Raw genomic sequence first — 23,685 nt, 5'->3', positions numbered from 1 at the left:
TATTTCTTTAAGAAATTTGCTTTTGATATTACCTGTCCCAATCCATGCTGACTGCCCATCAGTAAGGGTAATAACAAAACCAGATCCTAGTGTTTTCTCCCAAGCGACTTGTAGAAAATGAATTATTTCAGGTTCAGAAGTGAGATAGATTCTGCTTACTTTTCTCTCCATTTCTGGTCACCTATTATAAAAGGATAAAATTAATACATTTGTAAGAAACTCCATCAAACAGTGTGTTTTCTGTATTGCTCTCCTAGTAATACAAAGCACCAAGGAAATAAGTAAAACAAAAAGCTGTATAATAGCCAACCATCAAACTCAGCAACATAGTTCTATTCAATATTGACTCACAATTTTTACCAATAAGCAGAAACTCATAAACGGCAAATGATTTGCCCAAGTTAGGTAAGTGATTAAAAATTACTGTTTCCAATAATATAAAGATAACATTTTTCCCACGTGTCAATAGCCTCTTTCTCCACAACAACAACAAAATGGTCATTAAGAACTGTGTGAGTGATCTATGAATAAATCTTAGGACTGGAATGTGATTATAAATTTGACCAAGTGTCTTAGTCACTGGAGAAAGACTGTGAAATGAGAAGAGAGAATAAACACAAAGATGAGGAAAAGAAAATCTTAGAACTCAAGAGTTGGCAATATCCTAGCATGCCTTGTCTAAGAATGGGATTCCCAGGACTCACTCTGCCCACTGAGACAGAAGTGCCCTTGAGTAGAGATCAGTTATATCAAGTTATCACAACCTACACCAATAAGTCTTTTTTTTTTTTTTTTTTTTTTTTTTTTTTTTTTTTTTTTTTTTGCATTTTGAAACTTTATATTTGAGTCTTATATACAGGGAAAAAAGCATATATCTAAAATCCAACTTGGCTAGTTTTGCAATGAAATGAATCCATATAAACAGTACCTAGACCAAGAAGCATAACGTTGCCAATACAGAACCTATTCTCACAATACCCCACTTCTAGTCACTATGTCCTCAAATAACCATTCTAACAGATTAGTTTTGAGTATTTTTGTACTTTTACACAGCACATTTTATTTTCTGTCTAGCCTCTTCTGTTCAAAATTGTGTTTGAAAAATACATTCATATTGTTTCTCAGAGTTCTACATCATCTTCATAGTTGTACAGTATTCCATGATACGGATATAGCACAATTTATTTATCCATTCTACTACTGACAGGCATTTGACCATTTTTCAGGTTTTGACTCTCACAAATGGTGCTACCGTAAACATGCTAGCAAGTGACTTTTCAGTTGGCTGTACACCCGTGAGTGGAATTTTTGGATCAGAGGATATGCACATGTTCAGTTTTAGTACCACGCAGCCAAAAGTTTTCTAAAAGGTTTATACCAATTTACACACTTGGTATATGAGAGTTATGATCACTTCATGTTCTTACCAACACTTCTCATCTTTATAATTTTAGACATTTTGGTGGGTGTTACATCATGGTTTTAATTCACATTTCCCTGATGCGCAAAAATGCTAAATTCTTTTCCTACTTTTACTGGGCATTTTAATATCCTGTTTTGTGGATTATCTATTAAATCTTGCCAATGTTTTTATTCAGTTTAATTTTATATTGATGTTCTTACTGATATTTTACTTTCTTTTTGATTCGTTCTTTATATTTTGGATATGAATCCTTTTATAGGTATTATGCACTGTGAATATATTTTTTCCATTCTATAAGTTACCTTTCCACTCTCATAATGGTATCTTTGGATGAAAAGAAGGACTTAATTTTCATGAAGTTAAAACTTATCAAAATTTTTATAACATATACTTTTTGTATCCTGCTTAAGAACTCTTTGGTAATTAAGATGTTTTATGTTTATCTAAAAGGTGTATAATTGTATAGCTCACATTTAGATCTGAAATCCCTCTGGAAGTGATTTTTGTGCATCCTGTCAGCAAAGGTTCAAAATATATTCTTTCCATATTTATATGGATATATAATTGACCCAGCACTACATATTAAAGACTATGCTTTCTCAACTGTAATGCTATATTACTTTTGTCATAAGTCATGTTACCAAATATGTGTACAAGGTTCACTATTTGTATTTGTTTATTTTTTTGCAGGTATGAAATTTCATGTTTATATTTGGCTTGTGAAGGTTACAGTGAATGCTAATTCTGTTATTATGATCCACCACATTTATAATCTATTGCTGACCTTGTGATTTAAAATTTTGATAAGCCTTTCTTCTAAGTATTAAAATAATTTATGTAAAATGTTGAGCAGGACAAGATCAAGAATAGACTTCTGTGGCTTACCATTAGAAATAAGCTTCTCTTAGAAATCAGTTACTACTGATACTAAGGGTGGGTATACTGCTGATACCTCCATTTAAGTCACAAGGGTATCAGGAGAATCCTTTGTAAAATCTACCTACTCTGCCAGTCCAGCAATGCCATGGAAGGAAGAAAGGAAGGGAGCAGGGAAGGGAGGAAATAAGTAAATTAAGATGATCCTACTCTCACCTCTAATGATTACAGATTCTTTTTTTATTAATTCAAAAACTGTTCTTCTGGTAATTCACTCTAGAATCTTGCCCAGATTGACCTCAAATTTATGAGACTGCGAATGACACATAGTATTTAGTTCAAAGCAAAAGACGAATTCTGGAATATCCTTTGGCCATGTGTACTTCATTAAGATATGCTTAAGCAATAGACACTAACAAACAAAACTAAAGAAATACCCTAAAAATTATACATATGCAAAGAAAAAATATTATAAAAAATAAAATCCAGGAATAAAGTACATTCTTCAATGATGAAAGACTAGAGAGAAATATTGTCTATTCACACAGCATAAATCTCTTACTACATGATCCTCAAAAAACTAAAAGAACATTCTTTAATCTTTTATTTGGGAGGGAGTATAAAATTTCCTCAACCTTTTATGACCAATATAAATAATATACTATGGCAATCCAAAGGTAGATTTTTAATTGACATTTTATCAATAACTGGTTAATAAGCTTTAATAACAGCAAATTTTAAATTGTTTAAATTTGCTTTTTCAATCTAAAACTATTATGTTCACATAAAAAATTATATTTTTCTCAACAATTGAACATGAAAATAAAAATAACTCATTCTGTTAGTTCTTCACAAAACAAAGCTAACTTTATCTCCCATAGGTTAGAGGAATGCTTAATTATAGAATGCTACAGTTACACTGTCTTACAGTAGAAAGCACAAGGAAGCAAGGAAACTTCCAGAATGAAAGAAAAAAATCTAAAATTAAAAGAGTGTAAGGCACCTCCAAATTGATGCTAGCAATAATTCTAATGTCTAAAGTTTACTCAGAAAATTACTTAATCTTCTTCCCAGTGAAAAAAGACAATTATAAAACAACCATCCTTGTAGCCACATCAATTAAGCATTAAAATATGTCAATCAGTAGGTATGATTACATCATAATCACTGGAAAAAAATACAATTACTTTTAAATATTTCATTTAGTCAAAAATTTTTCCTACATTGAGGTCTTCTTTGCCTAGATGTACTTAATTCTGACATACTTCATCCACTTGTTTTCTTTTAGATCAATTAGCCAATACACTTAACATGCAGTAAATTGCCCACATGCTCTGTAGTTCTTAAATTTGAAAATTACTGGAAAATGTGTTACTGTTTTTGTATGTCAATCATTGAAAAAGACATACTTAGATGCTTACATAACTCTAATGGGTCCAAAACCCACAATTCTGAGGAGAAAGGTAATAGAAACTACTGATGAAAGTCACTTTTTGCTCCTATAGAATTTATATACACACACATAGATACACATACACTTACAGAGACTATTTCTTAAATGTGCCTCAATAATAGCTAATAATGGCCATTAGCATTAATGCAACTTAGAATTACTCTAAAATAGCAATTGGGTTCACTGCTGTTTCTTAGCACATTAGAAACAAGTTAATAAGTTTTTAATTATAGAGACAAGTTAATTTAAAATTCAGTATTCCAGATGCCTGTTAGTAAATCCTACTTTCCCAATAATATAAAAGGCTTTAATCTCAATAATGTTAAAAAGACATTTAGGGGTCAAAATAGTTGTAATATCTTCGAATGATTTGTCTTTCAATTATCTTCTGATTTTCCAATTAATTCTAGGTTTTCATCATAAAAACTAAATAACTTTATTTTAAAGAATCTACTATTCTAGTAAACTCAGATTTGAAATTCTGGGTGCTACATATGGGCCATATTTAAGCACTTGACATATTTAATAAACAAAATGTAATAACTCAATATTCTATAAGCATTTTATATCTCAGTAGCCTTATAAATGTTTTCTTTACATCAACTGAGTCTTAATCTCCTGATTATACACTATTTGAACCAGTTTTGAAAGCATTTCATTCTTTTACTTACTGAGGTCACCCTCTCATTAAGTATCAGACAAAATACCTAAGACTCAACCATGGAAGCAGAAAAAAGGATGACTTGGAATGTCTTTTAAAATTCAGTAAGAGCAAATCAAGGATCTCTTTGCTTTCACCAGCACCGTAAATGGGAATAGTCAGCCATGGTTTTCTTGCCCCAAGACTAGTACTTGAAGAAAGGGGGTGGAATCATCTTCAGAAGGGCTGATTGATTAGGGCCATAAGAAAGACTGTGTTTTGTTTTCTACGGGCACTAAAGGTCAGACTAGTATCAGCACCTCTCCTAGCCAGAGCCAAGGATCTAAGACAAGCCTGCAGGTGGAAACAGTTGGGTCCCACCCCAATTTGTACATCAGTAGCTTTATTGAGAGCTCAGAACAGTTGAGAATTGAGAAGCTTATCTTTAGTACTTTGTGTCTTTGATACTTGGCTTCTCTCTTAGAAGAGAAATAAGTTGTTGGCTGGTATGCAATTGATGTGATCTAGACTCTGAACAAATACCATTCACAGTTGCTTCTGAATAAACAAGACACTTTTTAAATTAGTTTACAAAGAATTTTGTATGCCCTTTTGGATGCTGATAAGAAGCAATGCAGAAGCCAACTCTCTTAGGTCAGCTCAAGTTAGTGACAACACTGTATCATTGATAACACCATTCTGAACTTGAGCTTCTTTTATTTTCCTTTATAGTAAGTTATGGCTTCCTTTCAAGTTGCTTGGGTTGCAGGTGTTCAAACTTCTACAGCTATGCCAAGGAGTTGTACTTACAGAGCAGAAAGGGCTAAATGCATGTTTCTAATGAAGCAATTAACTTAAGTGCCCCCCTGTTGAGAAAAGTAGGCTGATACCTAAAGTGAGTTCAGAATAAAGATTAGCACATAGCACAGGCTGTTAATGGTCTATAATGAGATTCCTGATCACATTATTTTGTTTGACCTTCCTTTTATTAAAAAAAAAAAAAAAAGAGGCAAGGAAAAATAAAAGGGTGGTGATAAAATTTTTAAACGTTCTATCACATTATTAAAATGCAAGGATTTGGCCATATATAATTTTAAAAAGGAAAGAAATTTATGCAACAGACATTGGGATATTCACTTCTATTAAGACAAACGTGACAATTTCAGAAAGTTAAGTGTAAAGAAGAGGACTATATTCTCATTTGTTTAGTACTTTTTAAAAAGCATTGACTATTCGTATTCATCTTAGCAGAATTCCCACATTGAGTATTTTTAATGAATAATTTACCTCCAGCATTTTCATTAATAGCATATCAACTTGTTGGTTGGTATCTACCTGACCAAAGGGTAAATTAAGGTCTTTTTGAAAAATGATCACAAAACCAATTTACCTTTAAACTTCCAAAACAATTAAAACGAAACTTAACCCTCTATTAAAAAAAAAAAATGCTTTTCTAAAATAATGTTTTCAAGTTAGAATTTTCTAAACTAAGTGTAAAGAATTTACAGGATTATTAAATACCTTTCTAATTATGTCAGGATTTTCTCCATTCTATTAATTTTGAAACAAAAGTAAGGTGACCATCTGTTCAGGCATGCCTGAGATTTTCCTGGTTTTAACAGTGAAAGCCCCATGTCCTAGGAAACCTCTCAAGAACCTCAGGCAAACCAGGATGGTCAGTTACCCTAAGAATAAAATACAATTAAGATTGCTGGCATAATCTTATTCACAAACTTGTCATATACAGCTGATGTTCGAGGAAGACATTAAATTAACAATCTGATGCTTCAGGAATAAAGCCTTAGAACTATAAAATAAGTCTAAAAAATAAGGCTTCTTTGCCATGGTCATAGTCTATTCTCAATTACCTCTTATGATATGGAATGCCAGCTGCTGGCATTCCAAATATCATATTACTGTTCATTTCCTCTGCTTATCTTTTACGAACACCATTATTAATCATTAGTTTCAGTGATCTGTTTAAATTCCACTTCCTCTTTCTTTTCTCTTACCCGATGAAGTATTAAAAAACAATAAAATGGTCCCTATAAATTTCCCACATAAAATCTAACACCTACATCCAAAATGCCCATAAAACTGGACCCAAAGTTCCAAGACTATGACTTCCTTTATATCCATCAAATGGACACTCTTGATTACAAATAACCTTGGCAGAAAGAATCAGAGTATATACATAGCATTCTGGAAATTTTCTAAACTTTCACAAGAGCACTTCACTTCTAATTGCAGGATTTCATGTGAGAATGACACTTATCAGACATGAAGAGATAAGATAGTACCTGGAATTAGCTAAGCAATAGTATTTTTTCACTAAGAATTTAGTAATCATGATTTCTTAAGCCTCAAAGGTTTAACACTTCTTTCATATTTTAATTTCAGAAGAGTGAAGATGTTCCTATAAAATACCATCAGTTAAGTTTATGTACAGTCTTTTCTACTTAAAAAATGTGCTACTCAGAACTGACATATAACTAAAAGCACTTGTATGGAAAAAAAACAAGACTTGCACTAAACCTCCTCCACTCATAAATCCACTATTTACTTACAACTATACCCATTTATCTGCCTATTCTAATAGCAAACAAGGGGATGAATGATAATATTGGGGTACGAATGAGAGTTAATCCTGAGAAAAACTTACAACATATTTTCAACTGGTAACCCTACCTAATTCAGTCATACAAAAATATTCAGGAAGCATATGAAACTACCAATACTTAACATTTTTTAACTTATAAAAAATAGCAATTTCACATTGTTTATATAATGAAAGTTATAAAAAGCACATGAGGACTTAGCATACTTAAGTGGATGGATAATTACATACTTAATCTCCCATGCTGTAAATGCTGAGTCTAAGTCATTTTCAACCACATCCCTGAATATACTGTGGACAATTCTAGTGAGAAGAAGTTCCAAGATAAAAGATTCCATTCTGAGTCCCTTTGGGGGATACAATTCTCAAGTTGAAATGAAACTCTGTACCTGATAAAATTTAAATCTAGCCCTGTACTATTTACCAACAGTCTAAGTCCTAATGCTTCCAGGGGCTATGCAGGTTAGGTTTAAGCAAACCTATGTGTATCCACTGCATGAAAAGCAGGGACTGGGGCAAATGGAAAACTACAAGCGAGGGTATAAAGGTGGCAGCCACTATTCAGTGAGGATTGTTAGTGTGGGGAAGTACTAGTACTCGGTGGCCCGCCATTCTGATTATTCGAAAAACACACAAATCCCTATTTTTACACAGGAGTCACATGACTTTCAAAAATTGGCTCATTTATTTTTAAAACACTGAATATGTGTGGTATAGTAAGAAATATATTCGGTCTTTGTCCTCAACAGAGTTCCTAACCCCTTTGGAATTTCTGGAGTGACAGGAGCGCCTTTCTTCATGAACCCCTTTCACACCAGTGTTTATGCTGATGACCTGACTTTGGGTGGAGTCATTAGATTGCCTCAGGATGTGACTGGTTACCAGAAAGGCCAAAACATTAAAGGGTTGGCACTTTCAGTCCAATGCCCAACCCAACTCCAGAAAAGAATGTGTAGCTAGAGCTCTCTAAAAGCTCTGGAACAAAGAAACTGGACATGGCAGTGGAGGGGAGGCAGGACGCTTCTGGGTTGGTGAACACATCAATGTACTGAGAGAGCAGCCTGCCCAGTAAGGGCACTGCAACTCTGCACTCTGACCTCTGTGCATCTCTTCCCTTTGGCTGTTCCTCAGTTGGGTCCTTTGTACTAAGCCAGTATATAAAACTAACGTGTTTTCTCAAATTCACTAAGCCATTCTAGCAAAGTATCAAACCTGAGGAGATGGTCATGGGAACCGCCAACTTAGAGCATTTCAGAAAAATGAGTGACCCAGGACGTGCCAACTGGAATCTGAAGTAAGTGCAGTCTTATGGGACTGAGCCCTTTAGCTTGTGTAAATTGACACTAACTCCAGGTAGACAGTGTCATTATTGAATTACTGGACACACAGTTGGTGTTGGAGAAGAATTAGTTAGTAGTGTTGGAAAACCCTCTAATGTGCCAAACAAAACTGCCCCAATCCAGCTTTATTTAAAGCTAACAGCGTATATCCTCTGCTAAATCTCAAACCAATTCTTTTGTCCCCAAGCTCTTGGAATAGGAAATCTTTACCTAACAAATTTGATCTTTGAGGTTGGCCTCTCACAAATAGAGTGACTTCTGAAATACGGCAAGTCAAGTATAAATATTTATTTAGATCCTGCCAGATGCCAGGTACTATGCTAGGTGCTGGGGACAGAAGTGTGAATAAAATAGACATACCCCCTGAACTCAGAACATTTATACTCTTGTGAAGAGAGTCAAATAAACACATTATAACACATTGTGGTAAGAGCCATAAAGAGGTATTAAGAGATAACAAGGGAAACCTGATCAGACACACTCAGACAGTCATGGGAAGCTTTCAGGAGGAGATAAGGATCTAAGACCTAAAGGGGGAGGTGGAATTCTGAATCCACCATCACAGCTGCTCTTTCACTTATGCTATTCCCTCTCCTAAAATCCCCACCCCTAGTCTATACCTAGAGACCAACTGTCCTTTCAAGGTGCAGGAGCACATAAAGCAGTTATGACCAACTTCCAAGGATCCCAGCTGTCAATCATCTTATTCCCCCAGTGGAGAAAATGGAAACGTATAACACTGGGAAGATATCAGGATCGTCATGTTCAGAGAGACTGTGCCAGCTCTTCCTCCTGATGGGAGAAGCCCTCAGCTGAACTATGCCCAGTGGATCACTCATCAGTGAGTTTACAGTATAGAGCTACTGATTACAGTATAGAACTCTAATAGCTTCAGAATTCTACCACCTCTGCTGACTTCCCATGTTTTGATCTCTCCAACATTTGAATAAAGCAAGCAATGAAGTGGACCTAGATTAGAAGTCAATTGTTACTAAGGTATCAGAATTTAGCAGGCTGTGTTTCTCCAGTGAGGAACGGCAGGTTCTGGCAGTCACTATCTGCAGCAGGGAGCAAAAAAAATAAGGCCTCACAGCTAAGAAAGTGGCTCTTTGCATTATCATGCTAATAAAAAAGATTAATCAATCCATTATCTTTTTCTGACTACAACATAACATCAATTCTGAAACAAATCCTAAAAAGATTCTGAAATAGGACTATATTTGAGATGTTCTTGCCTATAAAACATAATGAAGTCACCAACAATGTTCAAAGTAGATTATCAATGATGATTTTCTCATTAGAAGGAAGTTGAAAATACCACATGCTTTAAAAAATAATTTTTTAATCAAACACGTTCCCCAAAGAATAAAATATTTACTAACAAATGAAGTTTTGTGGAAGAGATTAATTTTACAAAGCAGAATTTCTGATCTGAAAAGCCAAAGTTGTTAGTTTCAGAGTCAGTGCATAGAACAAAACCAAAACTTCCCATTAAGTTGAATAATGAAGCAAAAAAAGAAATAATGAACCAACATCAATCTGGAAGCCAGTTACAAAAATTCAACTTCATTACCAGTCAGACATTCTCTGAGGAAGTACTATGGGCAAACTGTGCTCAATAAGAACCCAGCAGATTAAAAAAAGGGGGAAAAAAAGTAATGATACCATCCCTCAGAAGCTTTAAATACAGCTAAGAAAACATGACAAAATAGAGTTCTACAAAATTATAATTAAAATATAAGTAGTATATAATTCTACTAGATGTGAGTCAAAGTACCAATAAAAAAATAAGGATGAGATGTGTTAAATATATGGAAGATAATAGATGAAGTTGCTGCATTTCTAATGTAAAAAAAAAAATTACAAGACCAAAATAAAAAAACTATTAAGAGTATGATCATATGAGGAATTCAATATTCACAAAATGAAATACCAATAACAAATCTGTAGATCCACTAAAAACAACAATGTAATGCCTTGAAAATTACCTTTAAAAAACTACAAAGCCACAGTCATCAAAACAGTGTGGTACTGGTATCAAAGCAGACAGACAGATCAATGGAACAGAATAGAGAACCCAGAAATAAACCCTGACACCTATGGTCAATTAATCTTTGACAAGGGAGGCAAGAACATAAAATGGGAAAAAGAAAGTCTATTCAGCAAGCATTGCTGGGAAACCTGGACAGCTGCATGCAAAGCAATGAAACTAGAAAACACCCTCACACCATGCACAAAACTAAACTCAAAATGGCTGAAAGACTTAAATATACGACAGGACACCATCAAACTCCTAGAAGAAAACATAGGCAAAACACTCTCTGACATCAACATCATGAATATTTTCTCAGGTCAGTCTCCCAAAGCAATAGAAATTAGAGCAAAAATAAACCCATGGGACCTCATCAAACTGAAAAGCTTTTGCACAGCAAAGGAAACCCAAAAGAAAACAAAAAGACAACTTACAGAATGGGAGAAAATAGTTTCAAATGATGCAACGGACAAGGGCTTAATCTCTAGAATATATAAGCAACTTATACAACCCAACAGCAAAAAAGCCAATCAATCAATGGAAAAATGGGCAAAAGACCTGAATAGATATTTCTCCAAAGAAGATATACAGATGGCCAGCAAACACATGAAATAATGCTCAACATCGCTGATTATAAGAGAAATGCAAATCAAAACTACCATGAGATACCACCTCACACCAGTCAGAATGGCCATCATTCATAAATCCACAAATAACAAGTGCTGGAGGGGCTGTGGAGAAAAGGGAACCCTCCTGCACTGTTGGTGGGAATGGAAACTGGTACAGCCACTATGGAGAACAGTTTGGAGATACCTTAGAAATCTATACAGAGAACTTCCATATGACCCCACAACCCCACTCTTGGGCATATATCTGGACAAAACTCTACTTAAAAGAGACACATGCACCCGCATGTTCACTGCAGCCCTATTCACAATAGCCAGGACATGGAAATAACCCAAATGTCCATCAACAGATGATTGGATTTGGAAGATTGGTATATATACACAATGGAATACTACTCAGCCATAAAAAAGAATGACATAATGCCATTTGCAGCAACATGGATGGAACTAGAGAATCTCATCCTGAGTGAAATGAGCCAGAAAGACAAAGACAAATACCATATGATATCACTTATAACTGGAATCTAATATCCAGCACAAATGAACATCTCAGAAAAGAAAATCATGGACTTGGAGAAGAAACTTGTGGCTGCCTGATGGGAGGGGGAGGGAGTGGGAGGGATTGGGAGCTTGGGCTTATCAGACACAACTTAGAATAGATTTACAAGGAGATCCTGCTGAATAGCATTGAGAACTTTGTCTAGATACTCATGTTGCAACAGAACAAAGGGTGGGGAAAAAAATGTAATTGTAATGTATACATGTAAGGATAACTTGATCCCCTTGCTGTACAGTGGGAAAAGAAAAAAAAAGAAAATAACCTTTAATTAACAAGTGATATACATATTAGTAAATTCAATTCTGCCTACATGAATATTCCTCTTTGGCCAAGGTAGAAGAATGTCCACTGAAACATAAATGCAAAACATCAAGAAAGATGCCCACTGATGTGAGCTTGTTTCTTTAAAAAAGGGACCTTTTTAAAACTACACCACAAAAATTCAAATACCTAGGAATACACCTGGCCAAGCAGGTAAAGTACTTATATGCTGAGAACTATAAAACATTAATCAAGGAAATTAAAGAAGATTCAAAGAAATGGAAAGATATTCCATGTTCCTGGGTTGGAAAAATTGATATTGTAAAAATGGCCATACTATCCAAAGCAATCTACAGATTCAATGCAATCCCTATTAAGTTACCCAGAACATTTTTCACAGAACAAGAACAAACAATCCAAAATTTTATATGGAACCACAGAAGACCCAGAATTGCCAAAAGAATTCTAAGGAACAAAAACCAGGCAGGAGGCATAGCTCTCCCAGACTTCAGGCAATGTTACAAAGCCACAGTCATCAAGACAGTGTGGGACTGGTACCAAAACAGACATACAGACCAATGGAATGGAATAGAGAACCCAGAAATAAACCCAGACACCTATGGTCAATTAATCATTGACAAAGAAGGCAAAAACATAAAATGGAAAAAGACAGTCTTTCCAGTAAGTATGGCTGGGAAACCTGGAAAGCTGTATGCAAATCAATGAAACTAGAAAACACCCTCACACCATGCACAAAACTAAACTCAAAATGGATGAAAGACCTAAATATAAGACAAGACACCATCCAACTCCTGGAAGAGAACACAGGCAAAACATTCTCTGACATCAGCCTTATGAATATTTTCTCAGGTCTCCCAAAGCAACATAAATAAGAGCAAAAAAAAAAAAAAAAAAAACCAATGGGACCTATTCAAACTGACAAGCTTTTGCACAGCAAAGGAAACTAAAAAAAAAAAACCAAAAAGACAACTTACAGAATGGGAGAAAAGTTTCAAATGATGCAACGGACAAGGGCTTAATCTCTAAAACATACAAGCAACTTACACACCTCAACAGCAAAAAAGCCAACCACCCAATGGAAACATGGGCAAAAGACCTGAATAGACATTTTTCCAAGGAAGATATACAGATGGCCAACAAGCACATGGAAAAATGCTCAACATCCCTGATAATTAGAGAAATGGAAATCAAAACTACCATGAGATATCCCACCTCACACCAGTCAGAACAGCCATCATTAACAAGTCTACAAATAAATGCTGGAGAGGGTGTGGAGAAAAGGGACCCCTCCTGCACTGTTGATGGGAATGTAAGCTGGTACAACCACTATGGAGAACAGTATGGAGGTACCTTAGAAATCTATACATAGAACTACCATATGACCCAGCAGTCCTACTCTTGGACATATATCTGGACAAATCATTCTGTGAAAAAGACACATTCACCCACATGTTCATTGCAGCTCTATTCACAACAGCCAAGACATGGAAACAACCCAAATGTCCATTGACAGATGATTGGATTAGGAAGATGTGGTATATATACACAATGGAATACTATCCAGTCATAAAAAAGAAACAAAATAATGCCATTTGCAGCAACATGGATGGAACTAGAGACTCTCATACTGAGTGAAGTCGGAAAGAGAAAGACAAATACCATAGGATATCACTTACATCTGGAATCTAATATATGGCACAAATGAACCTTTCCACAGAAAAGAAAATCATGGACTTGGAGAATAGACTTGTGGTTGCCAAGGGGGAGGAGGAGGGAGTAGGGTAGACTGGGAGCTTGGGGTTAATAGATGCAAACTATTGCCTATGGAATTAGATACTGCTGTGTAGCACTGGGAACCATGTCTAGACACTTATGATGGAGCATGATAATGTGAAAAAATAGAATGTATACATGTATGTGTAACTGGGTCACCATGCTGTACAGAGGAAGAAAAAATTGAAATAACAATTAAAAAAATAAAAACAAATAAATAAATAAAAAGGGACCTCACTCCAAACTAAAGACATATATAAATTATCAAATATTGAAAAACAAAGTCATATTGAATATTTTGTGTATATTAGTATATCTTGCTGAGAAAACATGGACAAATGATGACTGACTATAGCCAATTTTATAGAATTTCTGTTATTTGGCGATGCCAAATTTTTGGTTAAATCTCATGTGGGAATCATCTATAATAGATATACCTATTTAATTGATGGCCAGTAAGATTCAATCAAGTTACAACATTTTAGGACATAAAGATCATGGTTAGATAGATGAAAACATTCAATTCAGGTATAGCTGGTTTAATAGCTAAGGAGGGTCTTAGATTCACAACAAAATGAGAGGGTGGTAATAATTCAAGGATAAAAACAACTGGATGAGCACAAAAAATTCAGTAACATATATAGCTCTTTACAATGTACACTACAGACAGAGCCTCGTTAATTTCTCCAAAAAACTCAAGCTATGTGGCTGTGAGAGAGGGAGTGGAACAAAAATGCACTGAGCATATGTTGTGAACCGTGCTGAGAACTTTACATATATTGCTTTAATCTTCAGAATCACCCATTCTTTATTTATTTACTTATTTATTTAGTCTTTTTAGAGCCACACCCATGGCACATGGAAGTTCCCAGGGGGTCAAATGGGAGCTGGAGCTGCCGTCCTATGACGCAGCCAGAGCAACAAGGAATCCAAGCCACGTCTATGACCTACATACAACACAGCTCATAGCAACACTGGATCCTTAACCTACTGAGCAAGGCCAGGAATCGAACCTGCATCCTCACAGATGCTAGTCAGACTTTCTTCCAATAAGCCATGAACTCCAAAATCACCCATTCTAAAAGCAAGAAATTCAGCAAAGTGCAGTAAAGACAGAAGCATACTCAAAACTAGGTCTATCCAACATATTGCCCAAAAAGTAAGCCTCAACCCTAGACTTTCTCTTTAGGAGTCTATTTAACCTTACTTCTTCTCTCTTGGCCTCTTTCTCAATTTTCTCCCTTTATAACTATCAAGATACCAGAATTTCAGCTACTTCTTCTCTTTAAATGCTATCCATTTCTGCTGCTACTGAATTACCTTTCCTTCATCTATGAATAAAGAAATGTACTAACACAAACCACACTGAGTGATTAGTACTTATCACAATATACTAACACAAATCTAAATCATAAGCTGATGTATAAATTTCCCATGTACAGACTTCAAAGAGTAGAGACAAATTTCTTTATACTACAGTATTATACCATCTCCACAAATACTTGCTTTATTTTAGATCATTCTAACAACAAATAGAATTTTCAAAGTATAGAGTTCAATCCTTCTTCTATTAATGAGAAGAATTCATGAAATCTGAAATAAAAACATTGAGTCTTTATATGTCATAAGACAGCTAAGGAATTCCTAACATCACTTGTTTTAAAATTAAAGAAGTTATAGAGTAATTATAAATTTATAGCCAATAAACATGTCTATATATAAGCATTCCTCTCCCTTTTCCCACATTCAAGCTTCTTTTATTTCCTTAAATTCTGACTTAAAGCCAAACTTACTGTATTGTGAGATAGAAACAAAAAAGAACTCATAACCCACTAGCTTAACCAATACAAAAAAACAAAAACAAAAACAAAAAAAACTCATAACCCATTGGTTTCCTTTGTAAAAGCCATAAATCCTCTACATGGTGCTACCTATGATATATTCATACTAAAAAAAAAAAAAAATCCAACAACATACATGATCAATCTCCAATTTAGAGGAAATAGAAGGGATGAAGGAAAATGTTAAATGGTACTAAAGAGATGCTATCAGCAAAACCTAGACTGTGGGACACTTCATATGGCAACCAATACAATTTTTTTAAGAAATAAACTTCAATGCAAAAGGGATGGAAAGGTTGAAATAATGAAGTTAAAGAGACTTAAAAAACAAGCAACTGAAATATAAAGACCTTAATTAAATACTGACTCAAGCAAAGAACTATTAAGATTTATGAAGTAGTAATAAGAAAAATTTGAAGACGGATTAAATACTTGATAATACTAGGGAACTACCGTTATTTTTTAATGTATGTTAATATATTTCTGGTTATGTCTTCTACTGTGTCCTTACTTTTTTAAAGATACATGTTAGAATATTTACAGATAAAATGATATGATGTCTGGGATTTATTTAAAAATGATTTAGAAATTAAGCATAAGAGATAAATGAAATGAGATGGGCCATCAATTGGCAATTGTTGTGCAAGGTAATGGGAATCCATTAGTCTCTCTACTTTCATATATATTTGAAAATTTCCATAATAAAATGATAAAAAGAAGAATTTCCAATACGTATTCTTTGACCATAAGGATAATTGTTTGTTACAGAACACAACAATAGAAAAAGCCATCTATTAGAAATTTATTCTTTTTTTTTTTTTTTTTTTGCTGTTTCTTGGGCCGCTCACGCAGCATATGGAGGTCCCCAGGCTAGGGGTGTAATTGGAACTGCAGCTGCCAGCCTACGCCACAGCCATAACAATGCAGGATCCAAGCCACGACTGCAACCTACACCATAGCTCATGGCAAAGCCGGATCCTTATCTCACTGAGCAAGGCCAGGGATCGAACCCGCAACCCCGTGTTTCCTAGTTGTATTCATTAACCACTGAGCCTCGATGGGAACTCCTAGGAATTTGTTCTTAAATATATAACTTAATACCTCAAAATGTAGGACCCTATCTAAAGAAGTACTGAATTCATTACTGGTCCTAATAAATACCTCTAGCTGATAAACATTATACCAGGGAAACTGGTGCATAATGCATTGCCGAATTTTACTATATGACAATGAATTAAGGCAGATAAAAAATCTTCTTTATATAATCAACTGAAAAGCTGATAATCAAGATATCTGAAATTATTTCAATTTTTATTGGCTATACATTAATAATTTGTTCTTAAAGCCAAAATGTGTAAAACAATAGAAAATAGTCTATATATGAACCACTTCATATGTATATTCAAAGATTACACAGAATATCCACAACAACATCAAAAAAAACAAGAAGTAATAATACTACTGATACCTTCCAAAATTTCACATCCTGTGGTACGTCATTAGACTCATGACACCTTAGGGTTTTTTTTTTAATCCAACTACTGTAAGTCAGATACCTAATATAGTTCCTGGTACATAATCAACTAGGGACCCTTACTCGAATGGCTGAATTCATTTAATGCTCTTCTCCATTCTCAACTGAAGGGTTCTGTATTGTTAGCTATCACTAAACACAGTCAGATAGTACCATCAGTGTCACAGTCCATTCCCCACCACAATTCAGGTTAAAAGTATTTATTTGCCCAACATTTAGAGAGGATTCATTAATTTTTGCTATCTGATACAGACTCCCTACCTATAGCAACAAAACTTCAAATGACCCCTACCACCTCTGCTATTCCTATCCACAGGCTATGAACAAGCTGACTTTGGCCCCAAGTTCTAGTAGAACACAGACCTAGGCTATACCAACATTACATTCCAATCTCCAGTAACTCATTCAAAGATGAGTACAAGATTCAAGTTAGGACAACTAAGGCCAGCAAGGGTCAATTTTAAGACTTTCATTTGCATTCAAAGAATAGAGACTCTTCTCTATTGGATTTGGTGTTATGATGTGATAAACCTGGAGCTGTCAAGAACAAAACCAACAGAGCAGAAAGTAGAATCCAGGGGTAGGCAGCAGCTCAGATCCCATTCCCACAGCACCAGAATCTAGATCTAACTGTGAATATTTTAGGTATGAGACCAAGAAATTCCTTTTTGCTTAAGCTACCTTCTGTAAGGCTTTAGAATGAGACACATTTCATGATGAATCCATTCTGTTATTCATTGGTTGTGTGGAATAAGGAAATCATTTCATTCTCTGAACCTCAATTATCTCAAAGTACCTGCAAAACAGTTCTGAGTAAGCAAATGTGTATATTCCATCAGTGATATGAGTACAACACTTTGGGAGGCACTAATTCATAATATTCAACACCAAACAGGAAATTTTACGTTTTCAGCTTTTTATGCTTACATTCTTATAAAATCTAAAACACATGGCATTTCGAAAACACTAGGACTTTGTTATCACTGCATAATAAATAACTGGTAACAGGTGGTTCAAGAAGACAACTGGTAAATATTTTGCATAATGATTCTAGAAAAAAATCATAGCATGTCTATAAAACAAAGGTTCAAGTCTTGGTCACATGGAAAAAAAATGTTTCCCAAGTTTTATAAATCCCTCATTAATAATTCTAATATTTTTCCTTAAAACTCAACATTTTACCTCAAAATTTTAGCAAATTCTAAAGGAGTCAATTTAAATTTTAAAATTGTGGGGTTTTTCTTCTATCTTTAATTTACTGAAAAGAACAGGTTAAAAGCCTTTTCTGAACCTCTAAGCAAATACGTTTTTTCATGTTTTTAAAGTTATTCATAAAAACAAATGTAGCTTCTGCAAGAATACATGACCTCAATTGTAGACTGCATTCATTCCTCACAACACAAACATAACATTACAATATGGTAACATGATTACATTACCCTATAAAAGTCATCAGTCTTTTTTTATCAGAAAAAAGAAGCAACCGGAGGAACAGTCCCAATACCCAGTTTATGCTCATCTAGGACAGTTTGGACGTATTATTTCAAGAATGTTAAGTTGAACCTTCTAGAAATCTGCAAAACAGATGTAAGGCTGTTTGCATGGTTCCAATGACTTGATATAAAGTCTTCAAACATCTCTTTTTTCTTTTTTCATCAAATGTTCTGTTACGTTGCAGTGATATTCATATGGGAACTAAGAGTGGTGATCTGTGATGTTCAACCAAACGTGTCAACTTTACCCACTCATTACCCTACAGATTTTCTTCTGAGACATAGTTGTCAGATAATAACCAGAACAGATTTCCTCATCACCTTTAAACTTCAGAAATTTATGGTCTCTCTATTTCTCAATTCTCAGGGCACAAATTTTGGTTCCCACAAGTAATATCTAAGTCATGACTTGAGCCAATTTCTATAAGAATAATGCTTAAAATGAAGAGATTTGTTCATAAACACAGTACTAAGGCACGATTTTTTTAATTCAAATTAGAGATGAGTATCATAGCACAACTTACAAAGTTATAAACTGCAAACACGCTGTCATTTTTAAAAAACACTCATGTTAAAACCACATATGTAACTATACTAATATACTAGATTATATATGCACCTACCTATGAATTACCAAAGAAGCATCAGTAATTTTTTTTTAACTTCTGAAGTGTCCCAAAGTTTAGACAGATGTTATCCTATTTTCTCTGAGATTTTCTTTGAGCAGCTGTTCATTTGGACATGTTCTTTATTTATTGATATACTGTGTTCAATGCTGGGGTCACATTTCTTAAACAGGAACTTGGCAACTTCCAAATTCCATGGTAAATATTGACATATCTCAGCATGTCAATATTTACACTATCAGGACACTTTGATGAGTCTCTTCAACAATGGTTGCATCTTATTTCTTGGCAGCCACTTGTTTCTTTTCCAATTGAGCAAGATCATTCTTTATTCAATAAAATGCTCGTTAACTGTTCAGACAAAATTACAAGTAAGCTAAAAGCATCCTCTCACACAAAGACCAGATTGAACTCCTTGCTTATTTCAACATTTTGGTCACTTCTTGAGATTACTAAAGCTCAAAGAAACAAAGCACAAATTCATGAGTGTACTCCAAGTAATACTTGTTTTTGATTGCTTAATCCCAAGCCTAATCATTTTCAACCCATCTCTAAAGCCGAAAGACACTGAAGACTTTTCAGAATTTATAGAGTTAATTATTTCCTTTTTTGTTAATTCTAAAAGCTAGACAAACTTATAAAAGATTGGCTTACAGACTGCAAAAATGATGATGATGTTCAGAGAGAGAGTATTTGGAATCCAGAATACAAAAAGATAGCTGGAAAGTCTGGCTCATTATCTAGAATTAACTGCATTTTTTTAGAAGTAAAATTAGTTTACCTAATTTTTGTGCCAAGTATCACAAATCATGTTAATAAATTAATCATCAACTCAACCTTAAAAGCAAATTTCCATATCATTGGGAGAAAATCTTTGCATAATCTTGTAAATACCCCGGAATTTCCCAATAGCACAAAAGCAAAAGTTTAATTGAAAGTTATTGGCAATACTGGCATCTATCAAAAGCAAGAATGTCTCATCAGCAGTTTGGAATTCTAACACGGTTTTTTTCTCTTGGGCAATGAAACTCTCAATGGTGTTTTTCTTCCAAAAAGAGCACAATTTCATCAACATTAAAAATATTCTGGCTATAATAACCCTCTGTCCACTGATATCAGCAGGCGATTTAGAAAAAGGCACAACTCACTTTCTCATTAGCTCTGGCAGCTTCAGAAAAGACAAGGAACAAAATTGCCCAGGGCTGTAAAATGCACAAACTACATCCTACTTGTGCAAAAAGAACAATCCTTCTGTTATTTTTAAGACAGCCAACTTTCTCCTGGAAAACATGGTATTGAGATTCCTTTATGGTGCAGCAAGTTAAGGATGTGAGTTGTCACTGCAGCGGCTCTGGTTCAATCCCTGGCTCAGGAACTTCCACATGCCATGGACATGGCCAAAAAAAAAAGATATTGCCACTGATTTTATACTCAAAAAGACCCAGATTCAAAACTCTATGGCTTCAGTGACTTTGGTCATGCCATTAATACATTAAACTCTTCACTGACTATTTTATATGTACCAACCTTTGATATCCCAAAGATGAGTAAGACATATTCCCAGCTCTCTAGTGAGATAAAAACACCCAAAGAGGATTATTATACAAGCTTGTTACATGTAGAAGCAAGATGAGAGCTCCTCTGAAAAGCAGCATACTAACCAGGTCAAAATCTCAGGGGAGGTTTCCTTGAGTTACATCTGATTTAAATCTTAAAAGGTATAAAAGGTTCGGAATGGAAAGAAAAAGATAAGGAAACACATTCCAGGCATAAGAATCTGCATGAGCAAAGGTTGGGGGAAGAAAGAGCACGATCTATGGAAATGATGATTCAGTGTTTCAGGCTGACTGCAAATCAAGAATTAAAAATTCAAATACCAAGTCAATTTTTTTCATTAAACCAAAACATGCTGTGTACTTCTATGCTTCAGAAAGTGGTTTAGAAATTGGCATAAGGTAACAAAAAACATAAAAAAATCCTGCCTTTGGAGTTCCCATCGTGGCGCAGTGGTTAACAAATCCGACTAGGAACCATGAGGTTGCGGGTTCGGTCCCTGCCCTTGCTCAGTGGGTTAACGATCCGGCGTTGCCGTGAGCTGTGGTGTAGGTTGCAGACACGGCTCGGATCCCGCGTTGCTGTGGCTCTGGCGTAGGCCGGTGGCTACAGCTCCGATTCAGCCCCTAGCCTGGGAACCTCCATATGCCGAGGGAGCGGCCCAAGAAATAGCAACAACAACAAAAAAAAAAAAAAAAAAAAAAAACAAAAAGACAAAAAGACAAAAAAAAAAAAAAAAAAAAAAAAAAAAATCCTGCCTTTGTGGAGTTTATATTTTAATAACAGAAAATGAACAATTTAAAATATACATAAGAAGGAGTTCCCCTTGTGGCTCAGTCGTAACAAAACTGACTAGTATCCATGAGAATGCAGGTTTGATCCCTGGCCCTGGCTCAGCAGGCTAGGAATCTAGCATTGCCATGAGCTGTGGTGTAGGTCACAGACACAGCTCAGATCTGGGGTGGCTGTGGCTGTGGTATAGGCCAGCAGCTGCAGCTCCAATTCAACCCCTAGCCTGGGAACTTGCATATGCCACAGGTGCGGCTCTAAAAAGAAAAAAAAAAAAGATAAAAAATATAAGGGAAAGCAGAACTGAGGATGACTGCAAATATTGAACTTTGAGCAACTGGCTGTATAGAGTTGCCTTCAACTGAGATGAGAAATAAGTGGGCCAGGTTTGGGGAGAAAGGAGTCCAGTTTGTGACGTATGAGTCTGAGGTATCTTTAAATAAGTGAAGATGTAGAGGTGGACAATTGTATATGAGTCTGGAGTTCAGAAGGAGGGGGAACTAAGAATATAAGTGTGGGCGTTTTTTTGGTAAACAGATAGTATTTAAAGTCATTAAGACTTGAGGATATGACCAAAAGGAAGCATAGACAGAGGAAAATAAGAGAACCAAAGACTGAACCTTGGAACACTTCAACAATAAGAGATAGGAAGAACAGAAGACTGAGAAAGAGCAACCAATGAGATAGAAAGAAAACCAGGAGAGTGTGGTGTCCAGGAAATCAAGAGAAGAAAATTTATCATGGAGATGGGAGTGATTGATGGTGACAAAGGTTGCTAACAGGCCAAATGCACTAAGAACTGAGAAAATCAACACCTGGAGATCACTGCCAACACTAACAAGAGCACTGGGCGGGGGGGGGGGGGGGGGGGGTGGTGAGTGTAGGAGTATAGGAGCAAGAGCCATGTTGAAGTGATCTCAAGAAAGAAGAGTAAAAGAGAAATTGGGATTGGAGCACAGAAAACGCCTTAAAGGATTTTTGCTCAGGGTGGGAAGTAAAACAAGGTTAAGAGAAGAATTTCTTTCTTTTTTTTTTTTTTTTTTTTGCTTTTTATGGCTGCATGTATGGCACACGGCAGTTCCGAGGCTAGGGGTCAAATTGGGGCTACAGCCGCTGGCTTATACCACAGCCACAGCAACATCTGTGACCTACACCACAGCTCATGGCAATGCTGGATCCTTAACCCACTGAGCGAGGCCAGGGATCAAACCCCCATCCTCATGGATCGTAGATGGGCTCATTAACCACTGAGCCATGAAGGGAACTCCCAAGAAAAGCAATTCTTAAGGTGAAATGAATAACATGCAGGACAATCAAAAGTTTTATGGATCTTGGAGTTCCCATCGTGGCTCAGTGGTTAACGAACCCAACTAGTAACCACAAGGTTGCTGGCTCAATCCCTGGCCTCACTCAGTGGGTTAACGATCCAGCATTGCTATGAGCTATGGTGTAGGTCACAGGCGTGGCTAAGATCTGGTGTTGCCATGGCTGTGGCGATGGCCCGCAGCTACAGCTCAGATTACACCCCTGGCCTGGGAACCTCCACATGCTGCGGATGTGGCCCTAAAAAGGCAACACACACACAAAAAAGTTTTATGGGTCTTAATCTCAGAGCCACACAGAAAGGGAATTTAAAAAGGGTCAGGGAAGGGAAGGACAACGACAAACAACAGATAACAAAAAACTTCAACCTCAGACTCTGGAGACTAGCTGAGGATCAAAAAACAAAACTAAACAAAAAAGGAGTTAATATAAGTGAGTATCATTCAATGAAGAAAAATAAGGAAATCATTTAAAGGAAATAGGCAACAATACAATACTAAATATAAAGTAAAAAGAGGGGAGAAAGTGGTCTGGTAGTATAAAAGCAATACCAATTTCATTTTTTAAAAACTTTTAATTTAAAAAAAAAAAAAAGCTTTCACTGAGTACCTACATGCAAGTCAATCAGCCCTCCATCATCATCCTTCCCTTCAGAGGGATGGTTTTTTTGTTTGTTTTTTTTTGCTTTTCAGGGCCGCAGCTGCAGCATATGGAGGTTCGAAGGCCAGGAGTCTAATCAGAGCTGTAGCTGCAGGCCTACGCCACAGCCACAGCAATGCAGATCTGAGCCACATCTGTGACCTACACCACAGCTCGAGGCAATGCCAAGTCTTTAACCCACTGATTGAGGCCAGAGATTGAACTCAAAGCCTCATGGTTCCTAATCAGATTCATTTCCGCTGCG

General features: G+C 35.7%; 1 protein-coding gene across 9 annotated transcripts in view; it reads right to left on the bottom strand.

The window, feature by feature from the left end:
• The window catches only part of XRCC4 (X-ray repair cross complementing 4), a 285,350-nt gene that overhangs the window by 259,126 nt on the left and 2,539 nt on the right, over nucleotides 1-23,685 (bottom strand). For 8 of the 9 annotated variants that reach the window (XM_003123760.5, XM_003123761.4, XM_005661540.3 and 5 more), the window contains exon 2: nucleotides 33-181. In XM_003123760.5, the coding sequence (XP_003123808.1) occupies nucleotides 33-171 (139 nt within the window). In that variant the 5' untranslated portion in view covers nucleotides 172-181. Of the gene's footprint in view, nucleotides 1-32; nucleotides 182-17,677; nucleotides 17,793-23,685 lie in introns of all 9 variants that reach the window. The other variant, XM_021085369.1, reaches the window with a different exon arrangement.

Source organism: Sus scrofa, chromosome 2 (genome assembly GCF_000003025.6).
Source record: "Sus scrofa isolate TJ Tabasco breed Duroc chromosome 2, Sscrofa11.1, whole genome shotgun sequence".
Lineage (NCBI taxonomy): Eukaryota > Metazoa > Chordata > Mammalia > Artiodactyla > Suidae > Sus > Sus scrofa.
Note: the sequence above shows the minus strand (reverse complement) of the source record. Positions and strands in the feature narration are given on the sequence as shown.